The sequence below is a fragment of the Hyla sarda genome, chromosome 3, assembly GCF_029499605.1.
Source record: "Hyla sarda isolate aHylSar1 chromosome 3, aHylSar1.hap1, whole genome shotgun sequence".
Lineage (NCBI taxonomy): Eukaryota > Metazoa > Chordata > Amphibia > Anura > Hylidae > Hyla > Hyla sarda.
Window position 1 is genome coordinate 236,963,518 of NC_079191.1, and position 26,104 is coordinate 236,989,621.

The window sequence follows — 26,104 nt, forward strand, 5'->3', positions numbered from 1 at the left end:
GGCGCACTACAATGCTCATAAGAGAAGGAGAGCCATTGGGCTTTTGGAGAGAAAATTTGTCCAGAATTTAAGGTCATGTGTGTTTACAAAGCCCCCATGGTGCCAGAACAATGGACCCGCCCCCACATGTGACCCCATTTTGGAAACTACACCACCCCCCATGTAATGTAATAAGGGGTGCAGTAAGCATTTAAGTCCCAAAGGTGTCTGACAGATTTTTGGAATAGTGGTCCGTGAAAATGAAAAATGTAATGTAAATTGTACTAAAGATCTTTCAAATGCCAGTGGGGGTGTAAAAGCTCACTTCATCCCTTATTAAATTCTGTGAGGGGTGTAGTTTCCAAAATGCGGTCACATGTGGGGGTTCCTCTGTTCTGGCCCCTTGAAGGCTTTGCAAACGCACATGGCCCCCAACTTCCATTCCAAACAAATTCTCTCTCCAAAAGGTCACTGGTGCTTCTTTACATCCACATATGGGGTATTTCCATACGCAGGAAAAATTGTGTTACAAATTTTGGGGGCTTTTTCTCCTATTACCCCTTGTGAAAATGAAAAATTTGGGGTAACACCAGCATTTTAGTTAAAAAAAAAAAAATTACGTTTTTCAATTTCACTCCAGCTTTTGCGAAAATTTGTCAAACACATGTGAGTTTATAAGGCTCACTATACCCCTTGTTACGTTTCTTGAGGGGCGTAGTTTCCAAAATAGTATGCCATGTGTTTTTTTTTTTTTGTTTTTTTTGCTGTTCTGGCACCATAGGGGCTTCCTAAATGCGGCATGCCCCCCAAAACCATTTCTGCAAAACTCACTTTCCAAAATGACATTGTCGCTCCTTCCCTTCTGAGCCCTCTACTGCGCCCGCAGAACACTTTACATCCACATATGAGTTATTTCCTTACTCGAGAGAAATTGGGTTTAACATTTTGGGGGGGTTTCTCTCCTTTTACCCCTTGTAAAAATAAAAATAAATGGCTCTACAAGAACATGTGAGAATAAAAAAAAAAAAATGAAGATTTTGAATTCTCTCCTTCACTTTGCTGGTATTCCTGTGAAACACCTAAAGGGTTAACAAACTTTCTGAATGTCATTTTTAATACTTTGAGGGGTGGATTTTTCTAATGGGGGCAATTAATGGGGTATTTCTATTTCTTAATGGGGTATTTCTAAATTGAAAGCCCCTCAAATCCACTTCAAACTGAACGTGTCCCTGAAAAACTCAGATATTGACATTTTCATGAAATACTTTAAAGCCCTCTAATGTTCTCAAAAAGTAAAAACATGTCAACTTCATGATGCCAACATAAAGTAGGGTGGGTTCACACCACGATTTTGTTATACGGTTTCGGCATACGGTTTCATAAAAAAAAAAAAAACGTATGCAAACGAACAGAAAACGGTGCCCATAGACTTCCCATTCAAAACCGTATGCACCATAATGTATACGGTTGTCTTTGTTTTTCAAACCATATGGTCACGTCCCCTCCCATAGACTTGCATTGAGGGGGCGGGGCATGATGTCACACGGGGGCGGTGTCGTGACATCACGATACTCCGTCCCAGTGGTCGGGAGGCATAACACTGAGAGCCTCCAGCGCTTCCTGCAGTGCTTCCAGGTGGGTGCTGCATGCTAGATTGCGGGGGTCCCCAGTGGCGGGACCCCCGTGATCAGACATCTTATCCCCTATCCTTTGTCTTGGGGCCGGAGTACCCCTTTAAGGGGTTAATAATTAGTACCAACACTGGTGACCACAACTTGATTTCAGAGTATTAGTATTACATTCACATTCTTTAGCATCTGCATTAAAAGAGAACTCTGTCAAAAATTAACTTATTCCCTATCCAGAGGATAGGGGATAAGTAGCTTTTCGCAGGGGGGCCGTCCGCTGGGACCCCCCCGCGATCTCTGGGACAGGAACCCATCTCTCTGTGAGGAGTGTGTGTTGTCTACCAGTAGATGCCACACACTACATTCATTTCTATGGGAGCGCTGATGATGTCTGAGTGCTGTACTCATGTTCCTTCGGTGCTCACTGATCGCAGTGTCCTGTCCCGGAGATCAGCTGCATATCTCCTTTTTCTATTTTTATTATTTTGGTTCCATCTGAAAGAATTACATTTTGTACTGTTTTGTTTGTTATGCTACTTTATTAATACATATACAGCAAAATGTGCTTATGCATCTAATGCATTGTGCTAATTTCTCATAACATATAGAAGCTGTATAGCCTATATATAAAAGCATTCCTGCCCATATCCTTCTCACACTAATGGCATCCTTCTACATGGCTGTAACTGGCACTAATTCCACTTGTGGCATGTGCAATCACATCATTCTTCTCTTCCAGCCTGCATTCCTGTAGCTTTGAATCTCCTGATTCGAGACCGGTGTCAGGAACACGCTTAAGCCCTTTGCCACATGTGAGTATCTCACTACAGCATCATTTTTACGATCTTTATGGTTCGTGCATTAAGATGATATTGATACAAATTCAAAATCTGTACGCAGAGCATTAGAGATAACTGTGTATTTCATTAAGGCATTCACTGCATTTTATCTTAAACTATTATTTTAGCAGTCATTGTTTACTTAAATAGTAACAGTTCTGTCCACATAATCAATAAATCAATGTGGATGTAGTGAAAATGCTCTATAGTATCTGAAATTATTTAGAGGTCTAGTTCTGGATCTGGGTTTATTGATGGTTTAGTCTGGGGTCTCAATTTATTTAGGCACCTGGATTATTTTTGAGGTCTGGTCTGAGACTTAAATTTATTTAGGGGTCTGCTGTGTGTGTGAGGTATTTATCCTCTATGCAAGCTGTGTGTATAAATAAAGCTTAAAGGGGTATTCCAGGCAAAACCTTTATATATCAACTGGCTCTGGAAAGTTAAACAGATTTGTAAATTACTTCTATTAAAAAATCTTAATCCTTCCAATAGTTATTAGCTTCTGAAGTTTTCTGTCTAACTGCTCAATGATGATGTCACGTCCCGGGAGCTGTGCATGATGGGAGAATATCCCCATAGGAACTGCACAGCTCCCGGGACGTGAGTCATCAGAGAGAAGTTAGACAGAAAACAACAACTCAACTTCAGAAGCTAATAACTATTGGAAGGATTAAGATTTTTTAATAGAAGTAATTTACAAATCTGTTTAACTTTCCAGAGCCAGTTGATATATAAAAAAAAGTTTTGGCCTGGTATACCCCTTTAAAGAGTACCTCTCATGATCTTGTTCCAATTTATAATCCTCCCAGGTCACTGCCCCCATCATGATAAACCACCCCCTGCCTTTATTTTTAGTTTTCTACCTTGATATTGCTCTGTGTTTTCTGCTCAGTCTCAGTCAGATTCACAGACTGGGAAGGGGCATTCCCCAGCAGTGGTGACATCATCTGGAGCCATACAGGGGAGAACTTCCTCCCTCACTCTGCTACACACAGCCCAGAACAGTTCAGGGTGAGATGAGCGATGATTGGATAAGGCTGCACACACACACACCCCTCATCACTCCAGACTGCATTTCCTGATTTTGGACTTATGCCAGGCCAGCAGGACTCCAAAGTCTATGCAAGAGATGTCGGGAAATGTGCTCTGGACAAGTAGGCAGACACCTACTGGCAGCTTTTTTAAATCCAAATAAAATATAGAAACATTTTTTTTTTTTTGTACATTACAAAGATTTTTTATTTATTTACCATAAGGAGTGCAATAGCAAAGATTAGTTTTAATGAGAGTGCCCATTTAAAAAAAAAAAAAAATGGAAGAAGAAAGAAATTCCACCACAATGTGTTCATTTTTAATGCTATATATACGGTACATAATTACAATTAGATTTCCATGTAGAAAGTTTTGGGATGTATACATTAGGGAGCATTCAGTGTTTCTTATGCAAGTACCTCTTACATTTTCAAGTCTGTTGACCCCACTAACAAAATTGCTTCTATTTTAGAGATTTTGGACTTGGATTAATTTTTCACTACTTTCACTAGTTATACCGCCGCCTGTGAGAAGAAGTGCGTTTCAGTTTTTGTATAATGTCATGGTTCTAGAAGTTAGCTGGGAAAAGTATCTTCACATCTGGGTAGATGGGAAAAGTATCTTCACAATTAGACTTTGTCTAGGAATTAACATACAGTTAATCCTTTTTAAGATGACCGCCGTCAAAATTACCCGTAAAGGGGTGGGGTCTTCTCAAAGTTGCAGAGGCTCCTGTCTTTAATACCAGGGCCTAGGACAGAGGTTTTTCCCCCCCTCTATTTTCTTCAATTCATGTATATAGCACACATGACTGTGGGAGGCCTGTACCCCTCTATTTTTGCAGGGCAGTACAATTACCTCAACAAGTATATTATGAAAATGCTAGGAAATATGAGTCCTATTTATTTACATCCATCCATAGACATTTGTGCGTATATTCTCTATGGGCCTCGAGTCCTGTTTCAGTTTAAGAAAAACTGTGCATGTAGCATATATAGCCTTCTACAATTACAAAACTGAAGTACTTGTCATTCTGAATACAATGAAAATATTGCTAACCTTTAAAGCATACCCGTCGGATCCAACAAAAAAGTTTTTTTAAATATATCACTCAGTACCTAATCCTGACCATGTACATCAAATTTTTGTGTCTAGCAGCTTTTATTTATTTTTTTATTACACTTTTAATTTAGCTCACTAGTCTGAATTCCTCTCAAAGGGAGGGGGCGTGGCCTCACTGTGCAGGTCTCCGCCCCCTCCCTCAGTATGCTGTCTGCTCACATCTCCCCTAGCATTAGCAAAACTACAACACCCAGCTTGTCCTCACTGACCGTAGCGGGACACAAGCTGACAGTGGGAGGATTTTTCCTCCTGCTGTGAGCCCTGTGCTCAGCTGTCAATCAAGGGAGTGTGTCCATGACATAGGTGATGATGCGTGGACACAGCAGGACTAGTATGTGTCCAAGCAGCCGGGGAGGCAGTTTTTTGACTGGTTTTTTCATAGGCTCATTAACCTGTAGAGTATTCCTGCTTTGCATTGATAGCTAAGGGTAAGCATCCCCCAGCTGCCACGGGCAGTCAGCTGCTCACTTGAGTTATACATGACTTTCTATCTAGAAACAGAAATTGTATGCATTGAATCCAAAGACTACTTGTTTACTGTGCAGTATATCAAGGTGAATTAAATTCAATGTTTAAACATTGGTTTTTTAATTTTTTTTCCATAGAAGCCTAAGCTTCCATCTTCTGAAACAGAGGAGAAGGTTATACTATCAGCCCCTCAGCCACCTTTGCATGCAGTGCAACCAAAAAGGTCTTGTAGAACTCGGACACGCTTGTTGATAGCTACATCTCATGAAAGTGTTTTGGCTGATCCTAGTATTCAACAAGTATATGGTATGCATTTTTGACTTACTAATAGAAATATATCTGTGTATAGCAGGAGACTGTTTTAAGTTTTTATGACCTTATGAACTTTCACAATATCTTCCTTTCAAGAATACATATGGGCTGTTGGCAGTGCTGATCATATCTGCAAGTAACTAGCTGGTCATGCTGGAAAGTTTTATTTTGTTATTTTGGGGTCTGCAGATACAACCGAAGACCATTTTCACGCAATCTTAAGGGAGATCTGTTTTTATTTTCATGCTGCTTGCACCAATGGTTTTTATAGTGGCATGATTCATTAAGGTCAACATAATTACCGTATGTTTTACACTGGCCAACTACAGTTATGATAACTGTGAAACAAGCAAATAGTGATGGTAATTGGTTAGTGTTAGACATATGGTGCCACAGTGACCTATCCAAAAGATGGGTGCTAAATTTCTGATCACTGGGACCCCCACCAGTCACAGAAACAGATGTCCCAAAACCTGATCTTCCTATGATTTTAGGCCCCACACTACAGAATTTCCACACAAAATTTCAACAATGAAATACCAGGATGTACTGACACAGTAGAGAAAGTGTAAGACAGCTCTACTAATGGTCATATCATGCAAAAAGTGAAATTATCCCGTGCAGGAGGAGCAGAGTTCGGAGAACATGGGTGCTAGATGAATGTGAAATAGAGACATCTGTATATGAATCCGTAGAAAGAAATTCACATCTGCACTCCCCTGTAAAAAACTTCACTTTTATTTCATCATCATCATAAAATACAAGTGAAATAAAAGTGAAGTTTTATACAGGTGAGTGCAGATGTGAATTTCTTTCTACGGATTGAAATACCAGGATGATTCCGCTCACAGCAGCATCCTCTGGAATCAGTGTTAACTGTCCCCAGCAATCTGCTACTACAGCGCAGACTTCTCTGTCTGATTCTTCTGGAAGATTGAACATGTTCAATCTTCTTTCAGGATCCAATTTTGCACCAGAAGTTCTGCTATAGAACTTCTGTATGTGTGACATCCATAGCAGAATCCCATTGCAATCAGTGAAAGTATGCTGCAACGGGAATCCATACAGAATTTCCATGTGGAAATCCTGCACAGAAATTCTGTAGTGTGAACAGGGCCTTAAAGGGGTACTTTGCTGCTGGACATCTTATCCACTATTTTTTATCACCATACTACCAAAAACACTTGGCAGAGAGGGTGTACCTCAACCAGTAATATTCACCCCCCCCCCCCCCCCAAAAAAAAAACCTTACAAAGAGGGACAAGTACACACATGCAAATCACCAATTAATACCAAAATACATCTTTATTATATCAATCTCAGAAAATACATACAGACAATAAAACTAAATGGACACCATAGCACAGACAGGAGAATATATATATATATATATATATATATATATATATATATATATATATATATAGCTACACATACATATAGAGCCTCAGGGTGCAATAACATGTGCAATGGATATAGGTAAGTAAAGCAAAATTAGTAATCTGGTAATAAGACTATATACCTTTTACATGTGCAAAATGGAAAACCACACTTACAAACATGCACAACAGCAGCAGAGCCAGAGGGGAAAATTTAAAGATCCTATAGTGATGCCCAGTCCATATGTACCTGGGGTATAGGGTGTACCTAGGTATAAAGTCTTATTAAAGTTCATAATCCAGCTCACCATTTGCTTATGAAGTCATAGTAGGGCAACTCGTATGGGAGAGCACGGAGACACAATGCACAAGTAAAAAATGTTCCTCCAGCTCCTCCTGAAAAAATAATGTAGATTCATTAAAGGGTACCTCTCAAAAAACTTTTGATATATTCTAGATTAATGTATGCAGAATAACTTTACAATTGCATGTTATTAAAAAATATGCTTCTTTCTATTTAATTTTCCACTTTGAAGAAATGACCACTAGGGGTCTCCCTACCAGTCCTGGCAGCAAGCATTTCAGACTCGTGCAGGAGTCCTAAACACTACGAGCTGCCAGTCTGCTTTGCTCACAAAGGAGAACACTCAGAGCTGCCAGCCTGCTTTGTTCACAGCCTGTTTGGCTGTGAACAAAGCAGGCTGGCAGCTCTGAGTGTTTAGGACTCCAGCATGAGTCAGAAATGCTGACAGGACTGGACGGGAAAAATACAATAGAAAGAAGCATATTTTTCATTAACATGCTATTGGAAAGTTATTCAACATTTATTAATCTAAAATATATCAAAAGTTTATTTGATGAGAGGTACCCTTTAAAACATAACTTTTACTGAGGCATGATTAAAACCTCCACGGATGACAAAATAAAGGTGAGATAGTCTTGTCCACATATAGTGTTATTACCAGATTACAAATTTTTCTTTACTTACCTATATCCATTGCACATGTTATAGCACCCTGAGGCTATATATGTATGTGTACCTATGTCTATACAGTATATGTCCTCCAGTCTGTGCTCTGGTGTCCATTTAGTTTTATTGTCTGTATGTATCTTATGAGATTGATATAATAAAGATGTATTTTGGTATTAATTGGTGATTTGCATATGTGTGCTTTTCCTCTTTGTATGTTAGGGTTTTTGGTGAATATATCTTATCCCCTTTCCAAAGGATAAGATAAGGATAAGATGTCTGATCGGGGTGTCCCATCGCTGGGGTCTCCTGCAGCACCCAGCATTCTAAACAAATGTCGGCTTCCAGCAGTAGTGGTCGTGATGTCACGGCCACTCCTCCTCCATTAGACATGAATGGATGGGGCGTAGTGTGACGTCATGTGGGGCGTGACCGTTATGTTACGATCACAGCTGCCCGCTCCAAGTGTTCTGAACAAAATGTTCCCAATGCTGGGGCACAGGAGTGCACCTTTAATAAAGAAGAATATGAATATAGTGGAATTCAAGCTATTCCCCCCTTTAAAAAAAAAAAAAAAAAAAAAAAAAAATATATATATATATAATATATATATATATATATATATATATATATATATATATATATAAACTTAATATGCTGATTTTATATCACCTCCAGGTTTTTGACTTGGTAAGTGATTACTGCTTTTGTAATTAATGTTGTAATGTTTGCTCATACAGGAAAGGGTTCGAAAATCTCAAAACAAATTCCTTTCATAAAGGAGGATGCTTCTGAACAAGACATAGCTTCCGATAACAACTTTGCAGACCAACCAAGCTCAAATATTGTTTGTAAGCCAGAAGCTCAAGGGAGAGCTGAAGTGACATCAAACCCAACATATAAAAGCCGGTTTGTGTACTTTAATTACTTAATGTGTTACTGTTCTGTAAGGTGTATCCCAGTGACAAAAATGTATCCCCTGTCCACAGGATAAGGGATACATGTCTAATTGTTAGGGGTCTGACCTCTGTGGCCTGTTATATGGATAGGGAGTAAGTTTTTTTGTCACTGGAATACTTCTTTATGGTAGAGTCACACGTTTTTGCTGCTGCATGTTTTTCTAAATATTGAAGTCAGCAGGTGGCAAAATACACAGCTGATTTTGCTACCATTTACTTCAATGGGTAGGAAAATATGCAGCAAAATTCGGCGCGTGTGACCCTACCCTTAAGGTTCTACTTACTATTTGTCATTATTAATGCTGTATCTTAGATTATATCTGATTACTGGTAACTTCCATGACCAGCTGCCAACCATAGAACATTCTGATGTGACCCTCAGGTCTGGTATAATAGGACAGGGTTCCAGTATTCCTGGAGTGTGGCAGGTGGAAACAGATATTCCCCATACCCCTTTCTGCTATTAATGAGAAGTTGTTATTGGTAAAAGAGCTAGGGATTGTGATTTATGCAATGCCCTATTTCATATGCATTTAAATGAATGGTTGCACTGGTAATATTTACAAGCAGTTAAAAATGTTCTTTTTTTCTTTAACCTATGGTTGCATATTTTGTAAATGATGGCCCAGTAATTTATAGTGCAGATAATTTCCTGTTAATATTTTTTTTATAGTTAACAATTCTAAAAATTTCTATATAGTTTCACTGGTCAACTAATTTATTGGCCATTTTACCAGTTCACAGTCTCGGATATTTGAAATCCATAAATTCCTTACTGTAAGCAAGACAGACCTCTAGTGGTAAAGTTTATGTTTCGCCGTACATTTTATGGTAATATAAAAGGTGACATTACAAAGTACAATTGATCGCACAAAAAACGCCCGCATATGGGCCTGTAGATGGAAAAATAAGAGTTATAGCTCTTAAAAGGTGAGGAGGAAAAACTGCAACACAAATTTGAAATTAAGGGGTTACATTTTTATTATGAGGAGGGTTTATTTCTATGTTAAAAAATCATTTTTTTTTTACTTTTAACACTTCTTTTCTATTATTAAGCCACTGCACTACCAATGAAGCATTCCAGGAAATAATTTTTTTGTTTATATAGTGCAGTATAGGCTATTATTAGTAAATAATATGGCAGTTTTGTCTGTCTTTTGCTTAGCTTTTTTGCTGAGGCAGGTATGGGATAGGCTCCATTTTGGTTTTCAAATGCACAATGATGTGGGTTCTGTAATGCAGCCTACATTTCCTATGAATCCTCTGGTTTTGGCTGGGTGTTTGATTATTGCATATGGTCATCTCATCAGGCCGCTAGTGCTGGAGATCACCCAAGTGAACTCATAAGTAGATTAATGTCAGTTCACACTGTGCAGTTTAGGTGCATTTTCCTATTCAAAGTGTGTTTTAGAGAAATACTGCCATGAAGAGAAAGTGATTTGACCTATTATCACAATTGAGATGTTTTATGAAGATTTGATGTCTTAAGGCTGTTTTCACACGTTTAATTTTTACAGCATTTTTTCCCACATTTCTACAGCATTTTAGCATTTTTTTGCAGTGATTTTTAAAAATTGTGATAAAAATTGCACGGTTTTACCATCTTTTGCACAATTGTGGTACAATATCAATTTTGCCATTTGGAGAAAATCACAGCAAAAACACAGAAATGCAGCAAGAAATTCAGTGTGTGAACACAGACTCAGGGAAGGTGGATAACTACTATATATTCTGATCCTATAGAGATAGCAAATAGAGCTGGGGGGAGTTCTGAGAGCTAGTAGGAGGGAATCTGGTAGGTGATGATTAGGCACTAGAAGATTTCTAAAGTCATACTTGTGATCCCATTACCAAATTAGAGTAAAAAAACACATGGATGCAGCTGTGCTGGAATAAAGCAAATGGTGCTGTAGGACTAGTGATAGTGAGTGTGCGTGATATAGACAAAAACAAAAAAAACTGAGTGCTTCTATATCCCCTATAGGACATTTGACGTAAATGTGCGCCCTAATGCAATGGTACTTAACGCACCAGGACGTACATTTACGTCCTGTACATGACGCAATCACTGGAGTGGTGTTCACATCATGCACCGCAGGTGCCACTGATAATAAAGGACATCAGCTATCATGCTGATATCCACCATTAACCCCTCAGATGCCATTTTCAATTATGATCGCGGGATCTGCAGCTCAGATCATCCAAGATGATCCCGTCATCCCGTAGTCGTCTTCTCTCGTCTGACATCAAGCAGACCAGAGAAGATGATCACTGTTAATACTGATCTGTGCTATGCCTATGCATAGCACTGAACAGTTTTAGCAATCTATGTCCTCTATGGGGACATAAAAAATGTAAAGTAAATGTGAGAAAAAAAAAGTAAAAAAAAAAAAAAATGTGAAAAAGCCCCTGCCCCAATAAAAATTTAAATCGCCCTTTTCCCCATTTTACAAAAAATTGTAAATTGAAATGGTAAATAAAAAGTGTAACAAACATATTAACAAACATATTTGGTATTGGCGCCTTTGTAAGTGTTCGAACTATCAAAATATAATGTTAGAGTAGCTCCCACCATCCTTTTTTTTTTTTTTCTGTCCCTGCCTATTGCCCATCTATTTTTACTATATTAAAAATGCCTTTTTGTCTGCCTGGTAGTGTGCTCACTTACCAGGCAGACTTCCCCAGCAGGCACAAGGCCACTGATGCTTGCTGGGGGGGCCGACTTCTGCCCGTAGTTCACCTATACAGTGTACCTCCAGCTGTTTCACCACTACAACTCCCAGCTTCCCCTGACATCTATTGGCTGTCAGGGCATGCTGGGAGTTGTAGTGGGGAAACAACTGGAGGCACCCTGTCGCACATCCTACGCCCCCAAACCCCGCCGCGCAACCTGCTCCCCCCCCAATCCGCCCACAGGAAAAAGACTTAAAGGAGTACTCTGGTAACCTATTAGGGGGGAAATGAAGCATAAATCAAAGTTATATAACATTGTAATGTACTCACGTTGTCCATATCAGCTTCTTCCCGGACTTCTCCTCGCTTTTCCATCTGGCTGGAAGCTGGTTCCTCTGATGACACTCGAACCGCGTCTTCCTCATGATCCGGCGCCATCTTCGCCCGGTGACTCATCGCTCCCATGAGTCACTGCGGGCTGTGCCGGCCTCCCAGCCCAGAGTCGGCTACTCCCCCAAAGTTAATTTATTCTGCGCATGCGCAGTACTACGCAAATAGCGTAGGGCTAATGCTAGACTCCTATCGCTGCCTACATTAGCCCTACGCTATTTGCGTAGTGCTATGCCTGCGCAGTACTACGTTAGCCGCGCGCGAGGCTCGTACCCTGAGAGCTGACAGGGACGGGGAACAGAGCCGCGCTCGGCATTCTTGTGACATCGCTAGTGGGCACAGGGACCCCGCTACCGGTGATGGTAGCGATGGGAGGCATTCTTGTGATGCCGCTAGCGCAGTGTTTCCCAACCAGGGTGCCTCCAGCTGTTGCGAAACTACAACTGGGTGTACTTGTAGATCACAGACTACAGAATAGCATGCAATGTCAGGCTGCTGCTTCCAAAGCCGGCAGGATATTGTCATGTATCAAAAGAGGCATGGACTCAAGGGACAGGGACATAATACTCCCCCTTTATAAAGCATTGGTACGGCCTCACCTGGAATATGCTGTTCAGTTTTGGGCACCTGTCCATAAAAGGGACACTGCGGAGTTGGAAAGGGTGCAGAGACGCGCGACTAAACTAATATGGGGCATGGAACATCTTAGCTATGAGGAGCGATTAAAGGAGTTACAATTGTTTAGTCTTGAGAAGAGACGTTTAAGGGGGGATATGATAAACGTATATAAGTATATTAATGGCCCATACAAAAAATATGGAGAAAAACTGTTCCAGGTTAAACCCCCCCAAAGGACGAGGGGGCACTCCCTCCGTCTGGAGAAGAAAAAGTTTTGTCTCAAGGGGCGACACGCCTTCTTTACTGTGAGGACTGTGAATTTATGGAACGGTCTACCTCAGGAACTGGTCACAGCAGGAACAATTAACAGCTTTAAAACAGGATTAGATACATTCATGGAACAAAATAACATTAATGCTTATGAAGAAATATAAAATCCCATCCCTTCCCCAATATCGCGCCACACCCCTACCCCTTAATTCCCTGGTTGAACTTGATGGACATATGTCTTTTTTCGACCGTACTAACTATGTAACTATGTAACTCCCGGGCATGCTGGGAGTTGTAGTTTTGCAACAGCTGGAGGCACCCTGGTTGGGATACACTGCTCTAGTGGGCACATGGAAGGGGGCGTCACAATTTTATTATAATTTCCTGGGGGGGGGGGGGAGAGGAGGGGGAGAGAGCAGCAGCTAACAGGAAGCTGGCTCAGGGAGTCATGGGAAATGTAGTCTTTATGACATGGCTGCTTACTGCTACAGGTGGCAATTACGAGAGAATGGCTGGGCCAAATTTGACAAATGAGGTATTGTTGGAAAGGTCTTTTGAAAGAGCTATCAGATGAGGTAAACTTTTTTTTTTTTTTTTTTTTTTTTTTTAGTACCAGCGCTCCGGAGTACTCCTTTAAGTGCAGGGTGAAATTCTAGTACTACAACATATAAAAAAAGAAAAAAAAAGTTCATGAAAGTGCCCATTTAATTATCCTGTTTAAATCACACAACAAGAGCAAAAGGCTGGCAACCACTAGTAAAGCACACCAACACCTGTACATGAGGTAATAAATTGAATTTATTCACATAGACAAAAGAAAAGTGGGAAAAACAACCACCATTAAAAACACTTAAAACCACATATGAGCATCAACCCCCAGTGCAAGAAATACAATAATTGTAAATATACCTACAAATAAGCAATAAATGTGTGTGTGTTTATGTGTATATATAATATATAGATTTATTTATTTTTACTTTTGGGCTATTGTTGGCCATTTATATTCATTTAACTAGAAGGGGTTCTGGCGTCCTTTTTTCATTTATATGTGTACAGGACTGTTTTTCACCATGTATGCTATTGAGCATGAGCTAGGAGGTTGAGATAGGATTACATTCCTATGCTCTGTGTATTCATATGTGGTTTTAAGTGTTTTTAATGGTGGTTGTTTTTCCCCCTTTTCTTTTCTTTGTGAGTAAAGTCAATTTATTACCTCATGTACTGGTGTTAGTGTGCATTACTAATGGTTGCCAGCCTTTTGCTCTTGTGTGATTTCTAGATTTCAGGCAACCTTTTGCACCCATGTTGATTATAGTCGCAGTGCCCATTGTTTTTTGTCTAATGAACAGCACAAACTTTAAAAAAAATAAAAATAAAAATCAGAAATTGCTTCTTTTTGGTTACATCACATCCCAGAAAATACAGCCCCGTATACGGAAAAGTAAGCGAGATAGAGGGGTCAGAATAGGGTGATTTGAAACATACAAATTTTGTTTAAAAAGTTCAATTTTGTTTAAATAGTACAATAAAAGTAAAGCATGTAAACATGGGTATTATTTTAATTGTAATTGCCCACAAAATAAACATGTAATTTTTACCTTAAAGTGCGCTGCGTAAAAATAAAACCCTCCAAAAATAGCAAAAATGGTGTTTTATTTTCAATTTCCCCACAAAATAAAATGTTTTTGGTTGGGCTGTACATTTTATGGTTGAATAAAAGGTGTCATTACAAAGTAAAATTTGTCTTGCAAAAAACAAGCCCTTATATGTCTGGGATGGAAAAATAAAAGTTATGGATTTTAGAGGGCAAGGAGGAAAAAACGAAAATGCAAAAATTTAACTGGGGAGATTTGTGTAGAGAAGCAGTGGTGCAGAGGCCTGCTTAAAAATGAAAGAAGCAATCTGATTGGTTTCTATGGACGACTGCATCACTCTTCCTCTACACTAGTTTTGATAAATCTTCCCTCATAGTCTCAAAAGAAAATGGAAACACCTCTGCGGAGGGATCGCAGTTTCGGGAGCTGAAGGAAATGAGAAGGCCACGAGGAAAAACGAGAGTCATCCATCACTTCAGCTCCACATGCATCAATTGACGAGCTACTAACACACCTTTGGCCCTCCAAAGCTCAAAGAAGCGGTTCTCGAAATTCTACAAGAAAGAAATTCTACCATAATTCTATTCTACTGATACCACAGAAATTAAGATGCCCCGACAGCATAGGCTTTGCAAATGGCTTTGCAAGCTAAAATGCCATCTCTGATTACGAGGGACCTTTTTACATGGGTTGGGAGATAAGGTATACAAGTGTGAAGGCCAGCTTCTATGGGAAGACAAAATCTGCCGCAAATACACAATTTAAGTAGTAACTAGACTACTAGCCAGTCCATGACATGGTGGAAGATACAGGAAAGGATTTAGCCATGAATATAAGGGAAACCCATTCTGCCATCAGCCCTAAAATGCAGATCGCTTCTTTTATTTTTGAAAAGGCCTCTGAAAAATGAAAGAAGCAATCTGATTGGTTGCTATGGGCAACTAAGCAACTTTTTCTCTGGACAGGTTTTTATAAATCTCCCCAGTGGACTGGTAGAAACTGTTGTCAAATTCGGATACAAAAGGTAAATGGGAGATCTTCAAATATACAATTGAAACCAAATTCCACATGGCTCGCAATAAATGATGGAAAAAAAAATACAAATACAAACTGGGGATTAAGAGAAGGCAGAGCTACTGAATGGTTTCTTTAGCTCTGTCTATACAAAAGAGGAGTTGATATAGGCGGGGCGTGTGCTGTTAACACTTTTAACCCCTTAAGGACCAAGGACGTACCGGTACGTCCTTGGTCCTGCTCTTCCGATATAACGCGGGGTTACACAGTAACCCCGCGTCATATCATGGCGGGCCCGGCGTCATAGTGAAGCCGGGACCCGCCTCTAATAGCGCGCAGCGCCGATCGCGGCGCCGCGCGCTATTAACCCTTTAGCCGCGCGCTCAGAGCTGAGCCGCGCGGCTAAAAGTGAAAGTGAAAGTTCCCGGCTAGCTCAGTCGGGCTGTTCGGGATAGCCGCGGCTAATCGCGGCATCCCGAACAGCTGACAGGACAGCGGGAGGGCCCCTTCCTGCCTCCTCGCTGTCCGATCGCCGAATGACTGCTCAGTGCCTGAGATCCAGGCATGAGCAGTCATCCGGCAGAATCGTTGATCACTGGTTTCTTATGAGAAACCAGTGATCAACATAGAAGATCAGTGTGTGCAGTGTTATAGGTCCCTATGGGACCTATAACACTGCAAAAAAAAAGTGAAAAAAAAAAGTGAATAAAGATCATTTAACTCCTCCCCTATTAAAAGTTTGAATCACCCCCCTTTTCCAATAAAAAAAAAACACAGTGTAAATAAAAATAAAAATAAACATATGTGGTATCACCGCGTGCGGAAATGTCCGAATTATAAAAATATCTCATTAATTAAACCGCTCGGTCAATGGCGTGCGCGCAAAAAAATTCCAAAGTCCAAAATAGTGCATTTTTGGTCACTTTTTATATCATTTAAAAATGAATAAAAAGTGATCAATAAGTCCTATCAATGCAAAAATGGTACCGTTAAAAACTTCAGATCACGGCGCAAAAAATGAGCCCTCATACCGCCCCATACACGGAAAAATAAAAAAGTTATAGGGGTCAGAAGATGACCATTTTAAACGTATTAATTTTCCTGCATGTAGTTATGATTTTTTCCAGAAGTCCGACAAAATCAAACCTATATAAGTAGGGTATCATTTTAATCGTATGGACCTACAGAATACATATCAGGTGTCATTTTTACCGAAAAATGTACTACGTAGAAACGGAAGCCCCCAAAAGTTACAAAACAGCGTTTTTTTTTCAATTTTGTCGCACAATGATTTTTTTTCCCGCTTCACCATAGATTTTTGGGCAAAATGACTGACGTCATTACAAAGTAGAATTGGTGGCGCAAAAAATAAGCCATCATATGGATTTTTAGGTGTAAATTTGAAAGAGTTATGATTTTTTAAAGGCAAGGAGCAAAAAACGAAAATGCAAAAACGGAAAAACCTCCGGTCCTTAAGGGGTTAAAGGAGAAGTCCCATGCCTAGAAGTAGAGATAAACATATCCTCTAGCTGCAGGATAGGGGATAAGTTTTAGATTGTGGGGGGTCCTGACCGCTGTGGCCCCCGCTATCTCCTGTACAGGGCCTGGCTCTCCCCCAGAGCAGCGCGTTACAACCCTGCCCGAAGCGGGGCCGTTACACCTCCCCTATATATCTCTGTGAGAGCCATTCAGCTATCTTTGGCTCTCCCATAGAAATATATGGAGGGGGGTGTGGCGGGCCCCGCTTTGATCAGGGGTCATGATGCGCTGCTCTGGGGGAGAGCCGGGGCTACGTACAGGAAATTGGGGGTAGCCACAGCACTCGGACCCCCCGTGATCTAAAACCTATCCCCTATCCTGTGGATAGGGGATAAGTTTTTCTGTACTCCTAGACATGGGACTTTTTCTTTAAGCACTGAACTGGCCTAATGTAGATATGGTCAAAGGTAGACTAAATAAAATGAATGTAAGTAAAGCTCAGAGAACTCCATAATGTACCCTTGTTCATAATATTTAGAGATACTTTTGGTGACTGGTTATTGTCTGAAGTAACTACTTGAGTGGTTGTGAAATTACATTGATTCAAAGTTTTGCTTTAGCTATGTTTTTTGTTTAAACATTAACCCTATCGCTGTTTGTTTTTGACTGTTTAGGCATGCTGATGGAAACCAAAGCATATCTCCATCTTCTAATGAATCCAAGAAGGCCTTGCACAGAGGTAAAATAGCTGGTATGTGTTTGAGCTATAGGTTGTTATACCATATATATTTATATTACTGACAGTATGTTTCAATGTTAAGTCAAGGGTACAATAGAAAGTTCTATATACTTTACCTATGCCTATCACTTGTATCGCTGGGGAAAAATGTAATTGTCAATTACTTTTTTTTTTTTAAAAGCCCTAATGTGGGACACAGACCGCAGAGGGTAATTGTAGGCAAATTTATTCTCTCAGCCCCTTCAATGCAATTTAACAGTGGCCCCCCTTTTGTTCTAGGGGCACAAGTGCTGGGCACCCATCCAACAACCCATCATGGACTTTGTCTCTTCACACCCAATCTGGGTCCAGATTTATCAATGTGTGAGAGGAAACACTGGAGAGCTTTACCCCCAGCAACTGATCACAGCTCATCTTTAAATTTACCAGAGCTCATTAAGATATGAAAGCTGAACTTATGTTGTTATGGGCACAATCTCTCCAGTTTTTCCTTTCACACATTTTGATAAATCAGGGCCATGAACGTAAGAGTTATGCTTTTAAGTGAAAACAGCACTGTTAACCATGTTAGCAAAAACTTACAAAAGGTACTGATCCTTCTTGCAGAGTAGGCTACCTCTCTCTTGCTCCACACATCCAAAGTCTTCCCAGTAGGTGACCTACACATAAATAGTATGTTGCCTGCAGTACAACTTCAAATGATAATATTGTAGGCTTAACTAGAAACCTCCTACATAGGACACACCTAACAACAAAAGATGATGATGCTATAAATCACTGCAATTGGTCCATTGCCATGCTGCTGTAAAACACATAATACTGACATTTAGTTTAAGTATTTTATTGGATGTAAATGTGCGTTTGGAAAGTCTTAAGACTTTTCCACTTTTTTCCAATTTTTTTTGTTAATCTGCACTCACGTACCCCATAAGGAGCATGTTGAAACTTTACACTTTATTAATAAGGAAAAACTAACATTCCACACAGGCAAAAGTATTCAGACTATTTAACACTTGAAATTTTTGATAATCTTTGAAGCATGTGAACACCTTAATTTAAATCCACCTGTGCTGAGGTCAGTTGATTGGGCATAATTTGGAAAGACACACCCCTGTCTATATAAGGTCTTGCAGCTGACAATGCATATAAGTGAAAAAACCAAGCCATGAGTAGGAAAGAACTGCTTTAGAGCTCAGAGACCGGATTGTGTGGAGGCACAGATCTAGAGAAGGGTACACAAATATTTCTGCTGCACTGAAAGAGCACAGTGGCCTCCATATTTCTTAAATGCAAGAAGTTTGAAACAACCAGGGCTCTTACTAGAGCTGGCTATCCCACCAAATGATGGAAGAAACATGTAGAAGGTCATTCATTACTGCAGCACTCCACCAATCTTTACGGACTTTATGGCAGACTGGCCTTTTCTGAATAAAAGACACATAAAAGCCTGCCTGGGTTTCACAGACTGTAAGAAACTAAAGATTGAACTTTTTGGCCTTAATACTAAGCTGCAAGTCTGAAGAAAACCAGACACTGCTCATCACCTGACTAATACCATACCATCTGTACAGTGAAGCATAATGGTGGTAGCATCATGCTTTGAGGGTGTTTTTCAGCCACTGTGATAAGATGAGCAGTCAGAGTTGAGGGAATGCTGAATGAAAACCTGACTTAGAGTGCTTTGAACCACAGTTTGGGCTGAAGGGTTACTTTCCAACAAGACAATGACCCTAAGCACAGAACCAAGACGACACAGGAGTGGCTTAGGCACAGCTCTGTGAACGTCCTTGAGTAGCTCAACCATATCCCTAACTCAAACCCAATCGAACATCTCTGAAAAGATCTGAAAATGGTTGTCCCCAGACAGTCCCCATCCAACCTAACAGAGCTTAAGAGGATCTGCAGAGAATTTGCAGAAAATCTTGAAATCCAGGCATCATACCCAAGAAGACTGGAAACTATAATTTCTGGGAGAATCTGACACCCTGTTCACCCACACTAAACCCAATATACTGGGTTTTAGTGCGGGTAAACAACTTTATAACCCCTTAAGGACCAGGCCCATTTTGGCCTTAAGGACCAGTGCGTTTTTTGCACATCTGACCACTGTCACTTAAAGCATTAATAACTCTGGGATGCATTTATTTTTCATTCTGATTCCGAGATTATTTTTCCGTGACATATTCTACTTTATGTTAGTGGTAAAATGTTGTCGATACTTGCATAATTTCTTTTGCATTTTTCTAACTTTAAAGCTCTCTGGTTGTAAGGGAAATAGACATTCCAAATAAATTATATTTTGATTCACAAATACAATATGTCTACTTTTATGTTTGCATCATAAAGTTGACATGTTTTTACTTTTGGAAGACATCAGAGGGCTTCAAAGTCCAGCAGCAATTTTCCAATTTTTCACAAAATTTTCTAAATCTGAATTTTTCATGGACCAGTTCAGGTTTGAAGTGGATTGGAAGTGGAAGTGGATTGGCTTTCTTATTAGAAATACCCCATAATTGACCCCATTATAAAAACTGCACCCCTCAAAGTATTCAAAATGGCAGTCAGTAAGTGTGTTAACCCTTTAGGTGTTTCACAGGAATAGCAGCAAAGTGAAGGAGAAAATTCCAAATCTTCATTTTTTACACTCTCATGTTCTTGTAGACCCAGTTTTTAAATTTTTACATGGAGTAAAAGAAGAAAAATCCTCTGAAAATTCGTAACCCAATTTCTCCCGAGTAAGGAAATTCCTCATATGTGTATGTCAAGTGTTCGGCGGGCGCAGTAGAGGGCTCAGAAGGGAAGGAGCGACAATGTGATTTTGGAGAGAGTTTTTCTGAAATGTTTTTTTTTGGGGGGATGTCACATTTAGAAAGCCCCTATGGTGCCACAACAGCAGAAAACCCCCCCACATGGCATACCATTTTTGAAACTACACCCGTCAAGGCAGGTAACAAGGGGTCCAGTGAACCTTAACACCCCACAGGTGTTTGACGACTTTTCGTTAAACTCGGATGTGTAAATAAAATAAAAAATTCTTCACTAAAGTGCATTTTCTCCCCCAAATTTACCATTTTTAGAAAGGGTAATGGGAAAAAATGCCCCTCCAAATTTGTAACCCCATCTCTGAGTATGGAAATACCCCATGTGTGGACGTAAAATGCACTGCGGGCGAACTAAAATGCTCAGAAGAGAAGGAGTCACATTTGGCTTTTGGAAAGCAAATTTTGCTGAAATGGATTTTGGGGGCATGTCGAATTTGGAAGCCCCTATGGTGCCAGAACAGCAAAAAACAAACAAACACATGGCATACTATTTTGGAAACTAAACCCTTTAAGGAACGTAACAAGGGGTACAGGGAGCCTTAACACCTCTCAGCTGTTTGACCACTTTTTGTTAAATTTGGATGTTTAAATGAAAAAAAAAAATGTTTTTTTTTTTACTAAAATGCAGTTTTTCCCCCCAGATTTTTAAATTTTTACATAGGGTAATAGGAGAAAATGACCCCCAAAATTTGTAACACCATTTCTTCTGAGTATGGAAATACCCCATGTCTGGACGTCAAGTGCTCTGCTGGCACACTACAATGCGCCATTGAGCTTTTGGAAAGAGAATTTGTTTGGAATGGAAGTCAGGGGCCATGTGCGTTTACAAAGACCCCCCTGTGGTGCTGGAACAGTGGACCCCCCCCACATGTGACCCCATTTTGGAAACTACACCTCTCACAGAATTTAATAAGGGGTGCAGTGAGCATTTACACCCCACTGGCGTTTGACAGATCTTTGGAACAGTGGGCTGTGCAAATGAAAAATAAAAAAAAAATCTGTCGGACAACTGTGGGGTGTAAATGCTCACCATACCCCTTATCAATTACATGAGGGGTGTAGTTTCCAAAATGGGGTCACATTTGGGGGGGGGTCCATTGTTCTGGCACTATGGGGGCTTTGTAAACACACATGGCCTTCAATTCCGGACAAATTATCTCTCCAAAATCCCAATGGCGCTCCTTCTCTTCTGAGCATTGTAGTGTGCCAGCAGAGCACTTTACATCCACATATGGGGTATGTTCTTACTCAGAAGAAATGGGGTTACAAATTTTGAGGGGCTCTTTTCCTATTTTCCCTTGTGAAAATGAAAATGGAAAACAGCATTTTAGTGAAATTTTTTTTTTTTCCCATCAAACTTTAACGAAAATTCGTCAAACACCTGTGGGGTGTTAAGGCTCACTATACCCCTTGTTATGTTCCATGAGGGGTGTAGTTTCCAAAATGGGGTCACATGTGGGTATTTATTTTTTTGCGTTTTGTCAGAACTGCTGTAAAATCAGTCACCCCTGTGCAAATCACCAGTTTAGGCCTCAAATGTACATAGTGCGCTCTCACTCCTGAGCCTTGTTGTGCGCCCACAGAGCATTTTACGCACACATATGGGTTATTTCCGTACTCAGGAGAAATTGCGTTACAAACAATGGGGGTCCTTTTTTTTTCTTTTTACCGCTTGTGAAAATAAAAAGTATGGGGCAACACCAGCATGTTAGTGTAAACATTTAAATTTTTTTTACACTAACAGGCTGGTGTAGCCCCGAAATTTTTCCTTTTCATAAGGGGTAAAAGGAGAAAAAGCCCCCCCCCAAAAAAAATTGTAGCGCAATTTCTCCAGAGTACGGAAATACCCCATATGTGGCCCTAAACTGTTTCCTTGAAATACGACAGGGCTCTGAAGTGAGAGAGCGCCATGTGCATTTGAGGACTAAATTAGGGATTGCATAGGGGTGGACATAGGGGTATTCTAGGCCAGTGATTCCCAAACAGGGTGCCTCCAGCTGTTGCTAAACCCCCCAGCATGCCTGGACAGTCAGTGGCTGTCCGGAAATGCTGGGATTTGTTTTGCAACAGCTGGATGCTCAGTTTTTGAAACACTGCCATACAATACGTTTTTCATTTTTATTGGGGGCGGGGGACAGTGTAAGGGGGTGTATATGTAAGGCTTTACCCTTTACATGTGTTAGTGTAGTGTTTTTCGGGTACATTCGCACTGGCGGAAGTCTACAGTGAGTTTCCCGCTAGGAGTTTGCACTTCGGTGAACAATTTGCCACAGCTCAAACTTGAAGCAGGAAACTCACTGTAAACCCGCGAGTGTGAATGTACCCTGTACATTCACATGGGGGGGGGGGGGCAAACCTCCAGCTGTTTCAAAACTACAACTCCCAGCATGTACTGACAGACCGTGCATGCTTGAAGTTGTACTTTTGCAACAGCTGGAGGCACACTGGTTGGATAACCTTCAGTTAGGTTCTGTTACCTAACTCAGTATTTTCCAACCAGTGTGCCTCCAGCTGTTGCAAAACTACAACTCCCAGCATGTACTGATCGCCTAAGGGCATGCTGGAAGATGTAGTTATGCAACAGCTGGAGGTACGCAACTACAACTCCCAGCATGCGGAGACAGCCGTTTGCTGTTTGGGCATGCTGGTATTTGCAGTTTTTCATCATCTGGAGGGCTACAGTTTAGAGACCACTGCACAGTGATCTCCTAACTGTAGCCCTCCAGCTGTTGCAAAACTACAAATACCTGCATGCTCACACAGCAAACAGCTGTCTGGGCATGCTGGGAGTTGTAGTTTTGCAACATTTGGAGGGCTACAGTTGAGAGACCACTTTATAGTGGTCTCAAACTGTAGCCCTCCAGATGTTGCTAGGCAACTCAACGGCTTCCATAGGATCCAGGGAGCCGCATCGCCATCCTCTTCTGCCGATGGGTAAGTGGACCTTCGGTGCTGGTCCTCGTCGGTTTCCCTGTTCTGCCCGCCGCCGATCTGCTATTGGTCGTCTCTTCTAGACGACCAATAGCAGGGATAGGAGGGGTGGCACCCCTGCCACCTCACTCTTATCCCTTCAGGGGGATTGTGGGTGTCTTATACAACCCCAATCCCCCTTATATATCGGGTCACCGGAGACCCGCATGACCCAGGGGTCATTTGCACGTGGGGGTTGAAGGGCTGTGATCCAATCAGGCTGTAATCCAATCAGGCTATGGTTGGCGTTCCGTAACATCCGTAACGCCAACCATAGCCTGATTGGATCACAGCCCTTCACCGGCGCTTCGGAAGTGATGCGCCGATGCAAGGTTATAAAAGACATTGTCAGCACGCTGAACGCCATATTAGGCAGCTCTTTGAAGAAGTTTGTTCACAAACGAAACGTTAGAGCAGATTCTACACATTTTAGACAGGAATAAAGCCTGTGTCAGAGTGTGGAGCTACTATGCAGTGGTAGAGACCCAGCATAGTGAGAAATAGGATAGCTCCACAACTAATGTGCAGCTCCTAGTGGGCATTTAATAGAAGACGCGCTGTATTTCCTGAAAGTTTTAAATCGCTACATTTAATTTTCACATTTTCTATGATCTTTTAATAAACAAGAATAAAAGTTAATTTTTAATTGTGTTATTAGTTAGGGTATTGTTCCCCGGAAGGGGGGTTTTCCCTCCCAGAAGGGGATTGGAGAATTATTTCCTCCATATTCTTAGTCCACCCCGCCCTCATCATTAATATGCTAATAAAAGCCACAGATAAGAACTCTGCTCTCTGTGCGCTTCCTTGTAGCATTCATTAGCATATTAATCGTGGGTGAGGTGGAAGGAGAATACGGAGGAGGCAGGAGAGCTGGTTAAGATGGCTTCCTGCCTACATTGTGTGCTGGAGTGCAATGCAGCAGGAAGATTGCAGTCCCAGAACTCTGCATATACTGAACATAATTAAGTGACTCTTCTTTATAAAGCTGTATACCCGCACTGTAATCCAGTATATTGGGTTTAGTGCAGGTGAAAAGGGATCATATTCACACACTGTCAAAAAATAAATAAATAAATAAAATTACCGTAACAGATGGATTTTAACAGATGGATTTTTGGTAATTTATGGCTATATAAACAGATGCAGTGCAGTTTGCCATTTAAAGCCTTTTTTTTATTTATTTATTTATTTTTACAGTGTGTGAACATGGCCTAAAGGGTCCAAGTACTTACATTAATGCAATATTGCAGTGTTTTCTTTTCAATTAATTAGCAAAGATTTCTAATCTTCTATTTACACTTTATTATGGGGTATTGAGCACAAAATGATGGGGGGGGGGAGACTTGAAAAACATTTTTAATCTTAGCACAAAGCCTCATCATAAACAAAATGTGAAAAAGTGAAAGGGTCTGACTTTCCAGATGCATTGTGTTTGATAAATAGAATGCCTTTTTTATTTGCCAAAGCACATCCAGGGCAACTCTTGTCTCTTGGTGACTGTAAGATTTTAGATTATGTTAAACAATAAATACCTAAAAAAAAAAAAATTTAAAAAAATTAAACTGTTTAACAGTTATTACATTTTCTTGTTTTCTACCACTAAAGTTGTAATAAGTTAACATTCCCTTTTTAAATTGCAAATTATGATTATATACAGTGCCTTACATTATATTCACATTTGTTACGGCATATCCACAGATTCAAATTTATTTCAGTGCAGTTTTATGCAATAGCCTAACAGAGAATAGTCTATCATTTGGAAGGGGGATATTGCATGAATTTCAAAATTATTTACAAATAAAGATCTGAAACATTTTGAGTGCATATATAATCACCCCCTTTACTGTGAAACCCCTAACAAAGATCTGGTGTGAACAGTTGCCTTCACAACTCTAGACTATATTTGTGCTCAAAATTTGTCGCAGTTATTACGGTATATCTTTGGGCCTTTAAAAAAAAAAATTTTTTTATGTAGACTGTTTTCTCATGATTGTGTAGGGATGTCAGAATCAAGTAGTTTTTTACAGTAGTCATAACTTTATCGTGTGAATTTAGGTGGAAAGTCGCACAGTTTGTCGCAAAACCCTTATTGCAAATCTACACCAGCCTAGACCTGGCTAACAAAGCCAAACATTTTGGTGCAACAGGTGAAAAAGTTTCAGACAAGGAACCATGTATAGTGGTTTACTAAATTTTAATTTTAAATAAATTTGTACTAGCGCCATATTCATCACATATGCAGCCATTTAATAAATGTGATGTACACATTACTACCACACAAATTAAAAGCGTAGACAAATTGTTCACCCACACTACACTTGATAAATTTCCCCCCTTAATCTTAGTACAAATACCCCTGTTATGTGAAGGCATCACAGAGTTTGTTAGAGAGCATTACTGAACAAACAGCAGCATGGAGACCCAGGAGCTTAGCAAACAGGTCAGGATAAAGTTGTGGAGAAGTACAAAGCTGGGTTAAGTTATAAAAAAAGATTTTAACATCTCACTGAGCATCATAAAATCCATCAGAAAATGGAAAGAATATGGAACAACCACAGTCCTGACAGTACAAGGCCGTGCAAAGAGAAAATCAGAGAAGCAACCAAGAGGCCCATGGTAACTCTGGAGGAGCTACAAAAATCAACCGTTGAGGTGGGAGAATTTGTCTAAAGGACAACTATGAGTCACTACACAAATTTGACCTTTATGTTAGAGTGGCAGGAAGAAAGCTGTTGTTGCAAGAAATTCTGCTTAACGTTTGCCATGTAGGAGATAAGGAAAGTTCTCCAGTCAGATTAAAATGTAACTTTTTTGCCTCAGTGCAAAATGCTATGTGTGGCAGA

At 40.3% G+C, this 26,104-nt stretch overlaps 1 protein-coding gene across 6 annotated transcripts in view; it reads left to right on the top strand.

The window, feature by feature from the left end:
• ARMC2 (armadillo repeat containing 2) overlaps positions 1 to 26,104 on the top strand; it is a 156,680-nt gene that overhangs the window by 47,239 nt on the left and 83,337 nt on the right. For 5 of the 6 annotated variants that reach the window (XM_056566268.1, XM_056566267.1, XM_056566269.1 and 2 more), the window contains 4 exons: positions 2,347 to 2,419; positions 5,209 to 5,377; positions 8,473 to 8,641; positions 17,405 to 17,481. In XM_056566268.1, the coding sequence (XP_056422243.1) occupies positions 2,347 to 2,419; positions 5,209 to 5,377; positions 8,473 to 8,641; positions 17,405 to 17,481 (488 nt within the window). The remainder of the gene's footprint in view (positions 1 to 2,346; positions 2,420 to 5,208; positions 5,378 to 8,472; positions 8,642 to 17,404; positions 17,482 to 26,104) is intronic. The other variant, XM_056566271.1, reaches the window with a different exon arrangement.